Here is a 12,016-nt window from a genome sequence, read left to right on the forward strand (position 1 = left end):
GGTTCTTAACAAATTTCCTTCCCTTTTTGAGCCAGGCATTGGAAACTTTTCCGGGGTGCAGGTGCGAATCCACTTGGTCGCAGAGGCACGACCCATTCACCACAAGGCGCGAGCGGTACCTCACATGATGGAGAGAGTGGAAATCGAGCTGGACAGGCTGCAACGCGAGGGCATTATCTCTCCAGTGGAATTCAGCGAGTGGGCTAGGCCGATTGTTCCAGAACTCAAAAGTGATGGCACGGTCAGGATTTGCGGCGATTATAAAGTAACTATTAATCGTTTCTCGCTACAGGACCAATACTCGCTGCCCAAGACAGACGACCTATTTGAGACGCCGGCAGGAGGCAAGACGGTCACCAAACTCGACCTGACTTCGGCCTAAATGATGCAGGAGCTGAAGGAGTCTTCGAAGGGCCTCACATGCATCAACACGCACAAGGGACTGTTCATCTACAACAGATGCCCGTTTGGAATTTGGTCGGCTGCAGCGATCTTCCAGAGAAACATGGAGAGCCTACTCAAGTCGGTACCACGCACAGTGGTTTTTGAGGACGACATATTGGTCACGGGTCGGGACACCGTCGAGCACCTACAAAACCTGGAGGAGGTCCTCCAGCGACTGGATCGCGTAGGGCTGCTGCTGAAGAGGTCGAAATGCGTCTTCATGGCAACAGAAGTGGAGTTTTTGGGGAGAAAGGTCGCAGCGGATGGCATTCGGCCCACAGACGCCAAGACAGAGGCTATCAGGAACGCGCCCAGGCCACAGAACGTCACGGATCTGTGGTCGTTCCTGGGACTCCTCAACTATTTTGGTAACTTCCTACCAGTGATAAGCACCCTCTTAGAGCCCCTACATGTGTTATTGCGTAAAGGTGAGAACTAGGTGTGGGGAAAAAAAACTAAGTAATTGCTTTTGAGAAATCCAGAAACATTTTATGCTCCAACAAGCTGCTTGTATTGTATAACCCGTGTAAAAGACTTGTGCTAGCATGTGATGCGTCATCGTACGGAGTCGGGTGTGTATTACAACAAGCTAACGTTGCGGGGAAGTTGCAACCTGTTGGCTATGTCTCCAGGAGCTTGTCTAAGGCCGAGAGAGCCTACAGCATGATTGAGAAAGAGGCATTAGCGTGTGTGTTCGGGATAAAGAAAATGCATCAGTACCTGTTTGGCCTCAAATTTGAGCTGGAAACCCATCACAAGCCCCTCATATCCCTGTTCGGTGAAAACAAGGGGATAAATACTAATGCCTCAGCCCGCATACAAAGGTGGGCACTCGCGCGATCAGCGTATAACTATACCATCCGCCACAGGCCAGGCACCGAGAACAGTGCGGATGCTCTCAGTTGGCTACCATTGCCCACCACGGGGGTGGAAATGGCGCAGCCTGCAAACTTGTTGATGGTGGCGCAGCCCGCAGACTTGTTGATGGTCATGGAAGCATTTGAAAATGCTGTCACGGCCCGCCAGATTAGGACTTGGACCAGCCAAGATCCTCTGCTGTCCCTAGTAAAAAACTGTGTAATGCATGGGAGCTGGGCCAGCATCCCCGTTGAAATGCAAGAGCCAATCAAGCCGTTCCAGCGACGATAGGACGAGCTGTCCATTCAGGCAGACTGCCTGTTGTGGAGTAATCGCGTAGTGCTACCCAAAAAGGGCAGGGAGACGTTCATCTCAGATCTCCACAGCACACACCCGGGTATAGTAATGCTAAAAGCAATAGCCAGATCCCAGATGTGATGGCCCGGTATCGACTCTGACTTAGAGTCCTGTGTACGGCAATGCCGCGTATGTGCTCAGTTGAGCAACGCGCCCAGAGAGGCACCACTAAGTTTGTGGTCCTGGCCCTCCAGACCATGGTCGAGGATCCATGTCGACTATGCGGGCCTGTTTCTCGGTAAAATGTTCCTGGTGGTGGTGGATGCTATTTCAAAATGGATTGAATGTGAAATAATGTCATGGAAGCATTTGAAAATGCTGTCACGGCCCGCCAGATTAGGACTTGGACCAGCCAAGATCCTCTGCTGTCCCTAGTAAAAAACTGTGTAATGCATGGGAGCTGGGCCAGCATCCCCGTTGAAATGCAAGAGCCAATCAAGCACCCCCACCGCCACCATTGAAAGCCTGACGGCCATGTTTGCCACCCACGGCCTGCGTGACATACTGATCAGCGACAACGGGCCATGTTTCACCAGTGCCGGATTTAAAGAATTCATGACCCGCAATGGGATCAAACATGTCACCTCAGCCCCGTTTAAACCAGCCTCCAGTGGGCAGGCAGAGCGGGCAGTACAAACAATCAAACATAGCCTTAAGCGAGTCACAGAAGGCTCACTCCAAACCTGCCTGTCCCAAGTACTGCTCAGCTACCGCACGACACCCCACTCGCTCACAGGGATGCTCCCGGCTGAGCTACTCATGAAAAGGACACTTAAAACCAGACTCTCACTGGTTCACCCCAACCTGCATGATCAGGTAGAGAGCAGGCGGCAGCAACAAAATGTAAACAATGGTCGCGCCACTGTGTCACGGGAAATTGATCTGAATGACCCTGTGTATGTGCTAAACTATGTACATGGTCCCAAGTGGATCGCGGGCACTGTGATAGCTAAAGAAGGGAGTAGAATGCTTGTAGTCAAACTAGACAATGGACAAATTTGCAGAAAACACCTGGACCAAACAAGGCTGCGGTTCACAGACTGCCCTGAACAACCCACAGCAGACACCACCTTTTTCGAGCCCACAACACACACCCAAAGGATCAACGTCACCACCCCGGACCAGGAAATCGAACCCACCACGCCCAATAGCCCAGCAAGGCCAGGCTCACCCAGCAGCCCTGCAGGGCCAACAACACGCCAGCCCAGCGAGGGCATAGCCAACACACCAGAACAGACATTTTTACCGAGGCGGTCCACCAGGGAAAGAAAGGCTCCCGACCGCCTCACCTTGTAAATAGTTTTCATTTTGACTTTGGTGGGGAGTGATGTTGTGTATCTGTAAAGCATGCACTCCCATGTTCCGCCACCAGGGAGTGCATCCCCTGAAGTCCCAAGGGATCCCAGCATCCCTTGGGAGCACTGTTTATAAGCCGGCCCCTAAGGCCTGTTCCTCACTCTGGAATGTCTTAATAAAGAATGAGGTCACTGTTGCTTTAACCTCCCTGTGTGCAGTCTCATCTGTGTTAGGTTAACAATAGTTTCCTATTATTTTGCCACTATCTTTTAAAGACCAGACCAATTCTTCCTCCATAGATATGGTTAAACATGTTCGGCCAGACTTTGTTGAACAATTAACGGCGTCTTAATGACACACACGTTATTAATGCACAAATCGGCCAGCAACTTGTAACAAGGAAGAGATATCCTGTAAATTGCAAATCACCACAAGTTGCTGGCCGATTTGGATTGCTCTGCCATTAGCTTTGTGGAAACGGCATCTCGTACTTAACTTCCCGATGATTTTCCTGAAGTTTGCACATTATTTTCCCATTAAATTGGCCACAGAAGGTTAAATCTAGTAAATAACAGCGTAAGTACTCTTTAACAATCAAACTATCTTGCCCAGAAAGTGAACAATTATAAGTGTGGAGTCTCATTCCTTCATATTGTGAATTGTTTTTGGAGATTTTAAAAAGTCAAATTTTACTTTTTTTTCTTTCTTTTCCTTTCTGTCTCTTTTTTCTCTCTCTCTTAATCCGATAGGAACATAGGAACAGGAGTAGGCAAGGACGGATCTTTCTTTCCTCTTTATTTCTCTTTCTGTATCTGATTTGACATTGAATTAACCCACTCCAATTCACCCACCTTCTCAGCCCTTCCTCTGTTTATTTCTCAATCCTTAAATCTCATTAATTAAGGAGATATGCTGGTGGTTCCATCATTCACCAATGTCCCAGATGCCCTGTTACCTTTGCTACGCCATTATCAGTTCGCACTTGCAGCAACCTTGTGGGCAAAATTTTGTGAAACCTAAACGTGCATGAAGAAGTCTAACTAACGTGGCTGCGAGATGCCCCCTCCAGCAAAATCTGGCCTGTTGAGTATTTGAAACTGTATTATCATCTAGCAATTGGATTGTTCTGTGCATACAATGTGTGTCTCAACCTACCAATCGAATTGACCTGTTGGAAACACGACTAATTCTTCCAACTAGCTGCTTATAATATTTCAAAGGACGTTTGTTGCTTTATAGCATTCTGATTGGTTTGTGAGAACCACTTCATCTATTTACTGCCTCCACTTTTTGTGATTTTTGCCTCAGATTATGCCATACACAGTCCCTGTTGTGGTTTAAAGGTTTCCCACACCCACTGAGACCTCCAATCCAGAGCCATTTAACTGTTTGCTTTAAACTCTGTCATTTTCTATTGAGGGTGAGCGGCACTGCTAGTACCAAGGTCTCTGTCTTTGCTGTCTCAGATTCCACATTCAGATATACAGTGGTTAAAGAGCTGCAAAGCTATTATTCAATGGCATTTCCCTCTCCAACATAAATAACATGGTCTTGGGACTGTGAGTTATGGGAGAAAGAGACGATGACTGATGTTAGGATTGATTGATTGGGATTGACGCCACACTGTAATCTGGTGGGACTGGCCACTTAGCATGTGGGGGAGTGGCATTGGGCTGGTGTAACACAGATGCCAGCACTGGGCACACAATTTAGGCTAAGGCATGAAGTGGCCTTGAGCTCTGTTACTGGAAACAAAGTACTGGCCAATCTGGGCCCAATACCTGATACATATTTCCCTGATGCAGAGGCCACAAGAAAGGAGTGCTATGAGAGATGCTCAAGAATGTTTGGATTTTGATAAGGCATGCTAATTTTCATTTGTTATAAATATTTTTATTCTGTTGCAAAATTTTGCAAATCATTGGGATCATGCTTAGATGATTTTATAAAGGAGTAGGTATAGAACAATGGGCTTTTAATAAAAGTAAACATAATTGGGAGATGAGTTTGTTGAATGCTAATGTTTACAGTGTGTATAAATCCTCAAAGCAAGTTAGTTTATCTTTAACACAGGCTTTTGTGGTTACCACAGGTTGGAGCAGCTGGGGTTCAATGCTTTTTTGCAGCTGATGATTGGAGTGCCACTTGAGATGGTCCATGGGATTATGCGCATTGGGCTGCTGTACCTGGCAGGTGTGCTAGCAGGTGAGACAGTCCTTTGGTGAATCATTCAGGTAAGGCTCACATACTCAAGTATAAATACACACAAAGCTATTGCTCAGGTGAGACTGATATTTTTCTTATTTGTTCTTGGGATGTTCGCTAGGACATATTTATTGTCCATCTCTATGCTACCCTGAGAAAGTTATGATGGCCCTTCTCTTCGAATCGCTGTAGTCCTTAGTTCTCCCATGAAAGTGTTAGGTAGGGAATTTCAGGATTTTAACCCAAAGATAATGAAGGAATGGCAGTACATATCCAAGCCACATCGGTGCATAACTTGGAGGGAAACTTGCAGGTGATGGTGTTCCGATGAAATTACTCCTCTTGTTTGTCTTAGTTTCTAAAGTTGGGAAGTGCTGTCAAAATAAGCATGGAAAGTTGCTGCAGTGCATCTTGTAGATAGCCAAGTGCACCTGTGGGGTGGGGAAGGTGTTGGATAATGAGTTCAGGGACGGGGCACTGATCAAGTAGAGTGTTTTGTCCAGGAAAGTGTTGAGTTTCTTGAGTGTTGTTGAACTGAACATTCATATATATTACACTGTAGCTCAGATGAGGCTGTATTAGAGGCCATAGAGTATCTAGTTCATCTTTTGTTAATGGGTTTATATCGAGTGCTGAGAACACTTACAAACAAGTGAATTTCATTAAGGGGCCAGTTAGAAGTCAAATCAGGAAGTATTTTTTCTTACAAATGGTAGTGGAAATCAGGTACTCTCCTGAAAAATGGCTGTGGTTGCTGGGTGAGTTGGAATTTCTAAACAGAGACTGATGGATTTTTGTTAGGTAAAGGTACCAAGGGATATAGAGAAAAGGCAGGTAAATGGGGATTATAACCCAGTTGAGGTATAGGTCAGCTATGATCTAATTGAATAACAGAACAGGTTTGGGATTCTGATTGGCTTACTCTTGTTTCTGTACCAACAAAAGCAGATGTTTCAAATGGAACGGAACAGAATCATGTTTGCCAACTACACAGTTATCCCATGCTGAGCACATTTATCTCAATGACGAGCTCAGACTTGGCTCCATCTTGCATACCAATTCCAGTAATTTGCTGATTGACAATACAGCCACACTCTCTACCTTTCTAGTTGGACATCTTCATACAGGCGACGCATGGCTGAACCTTAAATTCACCCATAGTCTTCTACCATGGCTCAAGCTGAAAGAGATGAAGCTTGCACTTTAAATCACAGTATAATGAGTACGACGCACAGTTAAAAAAAATCTATAGCTTTCCACAACCATTGACTAGAATAGTTATGGCTAGGGCTATTACTATGACTGTGACTGAATATGGCTCTGGATATAGTTATTTCTGTTGTTAATTTGACATGGTCTCTTCCACAGTTCTACCTAAGTGAATTGTACAATGCTTATTTTCAGCAGTTTATTTAGTAAAGCATGATTATGTTGCATGACTTTTGAGTCATGTGGGGTCATGACTGTTACTAGCACCAATTAGTGTAACACAAGGTATTGGACATGTGGTATAAGTAGAACAGGTGATTTCCCAAGCAGTTAGCAATAATTCATCTCATGTCGCCAGCAGAATATAATTCACCTGGCCTTTGGTTTCTGAATTATTTTCTGCTGCTTCCATAGTTAATTTTACATGCAATATGCCAACTGGATATGTGCTTAGGCTGTTCTGTTAACATTATCAATGCTGTTCCATATAGACCAGTGTCCTTTGGGGCTGTTGATTTTTCCTTCACTCCTCCAACCCCTAGGAGCAGCAGCATCACACTGGGGATCATTTCTGCAGTGGTTCTGGTGTTTGACTGTAGTAACTTCAGCATAGGTGTCACAGAAACCCCAGAAACAATGGTGTAAACAGCCTTTATGCACTTTCTGGGGTTTCTGCGGCTTTTCTGCTGCTATTATGGGGGACAAACAGAGAACCTCTGCGGAAATTCTCCCCTACTGTTGCAAAGTGTGCTATCTAGCAATCTGGCAGAACACTGGCAAAACTTGCCGATAGAGTCTAGCCAAATCTGAGGCAGTCTAAACTGTAATTTAAACACAAAGAAAAAATAAAGACTTGCATTGATATAGCGTCTATCAAAACCTCGGGACGTCCCAAAGCGCTTTACAGCTAATGAAGTACTTTTAAAGTGTAGTCACTGTTGTACGGTAGGAAACACAGCAGTGAATTTGCACACCGCAAGGTCCCACAGACAGCAATGGAATAAAAAAACACATCATCAGCTTTAGGTGTTGGTTGAAGGATAAATATTGGCCAAGACACAGGGGAGAATTCCCCTGCTTTTATTCCAATAGTGCTGTGGGAACTTTAACGTCCACCTGAGAAGGCAGATGGGGCCTTGATTTAATGTCTCATCTGAAAGATGGCATCCATGTAACACTTAAGCTGCATTAAAATAAATGTCAGCTATTCCATGCCAGATAATGATGATGATAGGATAATCAATGAGTGCCACACAATCATTTGTTTATGTCCTAATTAAATATACTTACCTGGAATGCCCAGTGGGAGATTGGCAGAACACCAGGAGAATTGTCACAAATGGCTAAAAACAATGTTTTTTTTCCAAGATTTCTGTTAATCTACTGCCCAAGTTACAGTGGGCGATTGAGAGAAGCTTGCTGAAATTCAAAGTCAACATTCTGAAGGCAACAACTTTAACCAGAACATTTGATATTGTCCCACAAGCAGTAAGCTACACAGATCAATTCACTATAGTGTTGAAGATATAGTTGCAGCTTGTTTTCCTATCTCCCACCCCATAAGAATATTAAAAACTCAATATGAAATAAAAAAACAATTGGACCACCTAATGAGGACATTAAGCAATTTAAATCTTAGCCAACAAAACTAACTGGACAATTAAAGATGCAATGGATTTTTTTGCAGTTTTTTTTATATGTTAATTAACTACATTACATTGACTTATTTGAGTCTATGGCGCAGAGGCAGACCATTTGGCCCAACTGGTCTATGCTCCACATGAGCCTCCTCCCACCCCTCTTCATCTAATCCTATCAGCATGCCAGTTGTGGTTTCAAATGAAATCGCAGCACATCAACGGAATCCCACTTAGCATTTTCATAAGCCTCTCAAGCTCGTGCCTCGTGCAGCCCTTATTAAGGCATGGATTCATACATGTGCTACTTGAAAAGCCTTGATTCACAAAATGCATAGAATTGACTAATAGGACAGTCACCACCATCACTGCATGATAAGTAGAGTATCTATAATGTGATCACTTCCAGAGGAACGATGATAATTAGACATCAAGCCAGCTCCTTCTGAGAAAGGGAAAACACTGACATTTGTTCCTGATAACCAAAGACAATTGAGTGAAAACTGCAGGATATGAGTCTAAATTACTAAATACTGTCCAATTACACTGTAGCAGTGACACTTCAGCAATCTTAACAGAACAGGGCTGGGGCTATAAGCCTAGAAACTACTATTTCTGATATTAGTGGAGAAATGCTTAACGTATATGAGATTCCTCTGTCCACTATTTTAATGCAGGCGTTAACCCATTTATTTAAAATATAGGACAGGATTCATTAAACATTCATCCGCTAATATCGGCAACAGTAATTCTACGCTTTCGGTGAGGATTCACATTGAAAAGAACCACAGAGGTAGGGCTACAACACACTTGTAACGTTGATTCTCTGAGGCTGCAGTCCCTTCAAGCACGGATTACTGGAATTAGTTTTTTACCGCAGCTTATTTGTATAGCCTTGTCTCTCTTTCATAGCCAAATAATCATCCAGCTTCTTTATAAAAGCATGTTATTACAATATTGGAAGTCATGCTGCTGCTCCTTTCTAATCAGGCTCAACTTTCAGAAGATATCCATAACCAGTAGTGAGGTACCTGTAATGGGTGCATTCAACCAGCGAGTGTTTGGTTCCCATGGCAGCTCTCCTTAACATTGATAAAAAATTTATAAGAACACTCAATCCCTCCCTAGTGCCAGAGCTGCTTACCTGATGCCTCCCTGTTCTTGGGCACAGAAGTCAATATAAAAAAGGAGCTCTCAACATGGAGGTAAGTGTCTCTGAGTGCTATTTGCAATTATGTATTTGAAACATACAAACAGGCAATCCAGGCAATCCTTTACTTTTATATTTTGCTTTTAAGCATTCTGACTTCCTTTATTTTCATAAGGTTGCTTTTGAATCCTGGGTTTAAGGTAGGAAACATAATATACTATCAGAAATGTGTTTAATCAAGGCAGGAGTTTCTTTTTTTATGTATATTAGATGATCTGAGTTCTTGATTTGGGAGAATAATCAACTTTTTTATAGCATCTGATGACGCCTGATTAAAGCTTGGTATAGCCAGCTCTGCTTTTACCACACAGTATAACCTGTCACATTTAGTTCTGTTGAAATATTCCACACAACCACCTCCTTTACTGTTCATTATTCTCATTAAAATTCTGCTGGCACATTTAAATGTGCTCTCTGCCCCTTGGCTGTGTTCTCAACTAAAATCTTGTCTTGTCAGACACTGATTATAGTTCTTAAGAGAAACTGTCTTTACCACAAAGGCCATCATGTCTCCAGCAGAGGCTGCTTCAAAGCTGTGCAAGATTCAACCGTTAATTTGAGTGTGTGTCTTCATCAATAGAAACTTTAATTTCAGTCACACCTGACACATTTCAAGTCACATTATCTGACTACTGTGTGTCTGAATAAAAGAAGTGGTTCCTTCTGTGTATGTGTATTTATTTCCATTTCCCTCCACTTTTCTCCCCTCTCGAAGGTGTTGACTCATGCTGAAGTATGTTCCATGCCATCAACAATTCTCCTGTAATTTGCCCAATTAACCATTCTTCATATAGATCTTGATGTTATGTGATAATGTAAAACCCATTTTACATCGCTCCCAATCTTACACTATCGCACAACGTCAAGATCTACCCCTATAAATTTGGAAAGTGAGAAGGTCATTTTGACTTTGTATGATAGTGTAAAATGGGCTATATCAGATCAATCGCCCATTATGCATCTTTCCAATTGGTCAAAGTGACCCCCCTGAGTGTCAGCAGACTATTCAGCTGTAGGGGACAGCCAACCCCAGCCATCCTGCTATCATTCAACGTCTGCACATATGTGACTTCCCAGCATAGGATAGATAGGAACCCTGGCTGATTGTTCACTTCTCCTTCAACGGGAATGGTGAGGCCTGTTCTAGCATCCCTACATCTACCCCAGCTGAGATCATCTAAATCAGCAAGCCCAGGGACCAAACTTGGGACCTTCTTGATCTGTATGGCTCAGTACCATACTGGAATGTGCATTTACACACTGAGTTACTGAAGAAGCAGTATTATAAATAAATAAAAGTCTGGAAGTTATATTGCAAAGCTTCAATGTACTTGATAGGCTCAGGTGGCATTTTAATCAGAGCACAGCTTCTGAACATTCCACAGTTATTTGAATCTTAAGAGTGTTGTAACTTTGAACACAGTCATTGTTCTGATGAAAGGCACCACCTGAATCATTATACCATCTTATTCTGATGCTGGCTGACTATGCTATCTTTGCAGCATTTTCTGTTTTTATTCCAGCCATCACTTGCAATGTATAATATATACAGCGTTTCAATTCCAACATTTTTGGAGTACCGAAGGTCAAGTTTCACTGCAGACTGCATCTGCTGTCACTTGCGCAGTTGTTTCAGTACTTTGCTGGTATCATTAAGTTTACTAAGTTTTCCATACAGCTGCATATTACAAGACGGGAAGACTGTACACTTCATATAATTATTACGCTAGATTCTGGTTGCAGTTGGATTAGCTGACAGATGATCAAGGTTTTACTAAAAACGCTTGCTTTTAATCAATTTTATGGTACTATACTGTATTCGTGTATATATATATATATAGATTAATAATGAATATCTAGCTTTGGTTCCATGTTATGACCTAATTAGATGGTTTATATATATATATACACACACACTGGGAAGTGATTACAAGGCCAGTTCAGATGATGTAATTAAACCAAGAGACCAAAACAATTATAAGCATCATCCTGATCTCTGAGATTAAATTACAGCCTTGCTATAGGCACCTGGTACCTTATTATTTCTAATCAATGCTGTTTAAGTTTTATGTGTAATATTTTGTTCTATTTTTGTGCAGAATTTGTCAGCAGTGAATCTCATTGCAGATGACTGCTGTCAGGAGGCTCCATGTCATTGGTCCATTGGAATTCTCATGGCAGGAATAACAATGGTGATGTCAAAACTTCTGATTTATTGAGAAATAATTTGAAGTTGGTTCCAAGAAAATTCTAACCGCTGGCTGCAATGCAGATAATGGGGCTTGTTTTCAAGGCCTCCATCTGACAGGAAGATGGTGGTAGTGTGCCGATGTCAGTGCGCCACTCACCACCCGGTTCCTGCTCCCAGTATGGTTGCTGCCATTTTCGTTGGGGTTTCACATGGGTGGCCTGTTTCAGGCCGGAGCCTACTTACAATATGCTCATCGGGTTCTTATAAGAACATAAGAAATAGGAGCAGGAGTAGGCCTTATGGACCCTTGAGCCTGCTCCGCCATTTAATAAGATCATGGCTGATCTGATCATGGACTCAGCTCCACTTCCCCACCCACTCCCCATAACCCCTTATCCCCTTATCGTTTAAGAAACTGTCTATTTCTGATACATTTATTCAATGTCCCAGCTTCCACAGCTCACTCTCTCAGGTAGCGAATTCCACAGATTTACAACTCTCAAAGAAGAAATTTCTCCTCATCTCAGTTTTAAATGGGCGGCCCCTTATTCTAAGATCATGCCTCTAGTTCTAGTCTCCCTCATCAGTGGAGACACTCTCTGCATCCAC

General features: G+C 43.1%; 1 protein-coding gene across 16 annotated transcripts in view; it reads left to right on the forward strand.

Annotated features, from left to right (window-relative positions):
* The window catches only part of rhbdl1 (rhomboid, veinlet-like 1 (Drosophila)), a 452,859-nt gene that overhangs the window by 362,048 nt on the left and 78,795 nt on the right, over window positions 1-12,016 (forward strand). For all 16 annotated transcript variants that reach the window (XM_070900991.1, XM_070900997.1, XM_070900988.1 and 13 more), the window contains one exon: window positions 5,048-5,160. In XM_070900991.1, the coding sequence (XP_070757092.1) occupies window positions 5,048-5,160 (113 nt within the window). The remainder of the gene's footprint in view (window positions 1-5,047; window positions 5,161-12,016) is intronic.

Source organism: Pristiophorus japonicus, chromosome 15 (assembly GCF_044704955.1).
Source record: "Pristiophorus japonicus isolate sPriJap1 chromosome 15, sPriJap1.hap1, whole genome shotgun sequence".
NCBI classification, from domain to species: Eukaryota; Metazoa; Chordata; class Chondrichthyes; family Pristiophoridae; genus Pristiophorus; species Pristiophorus japonicus.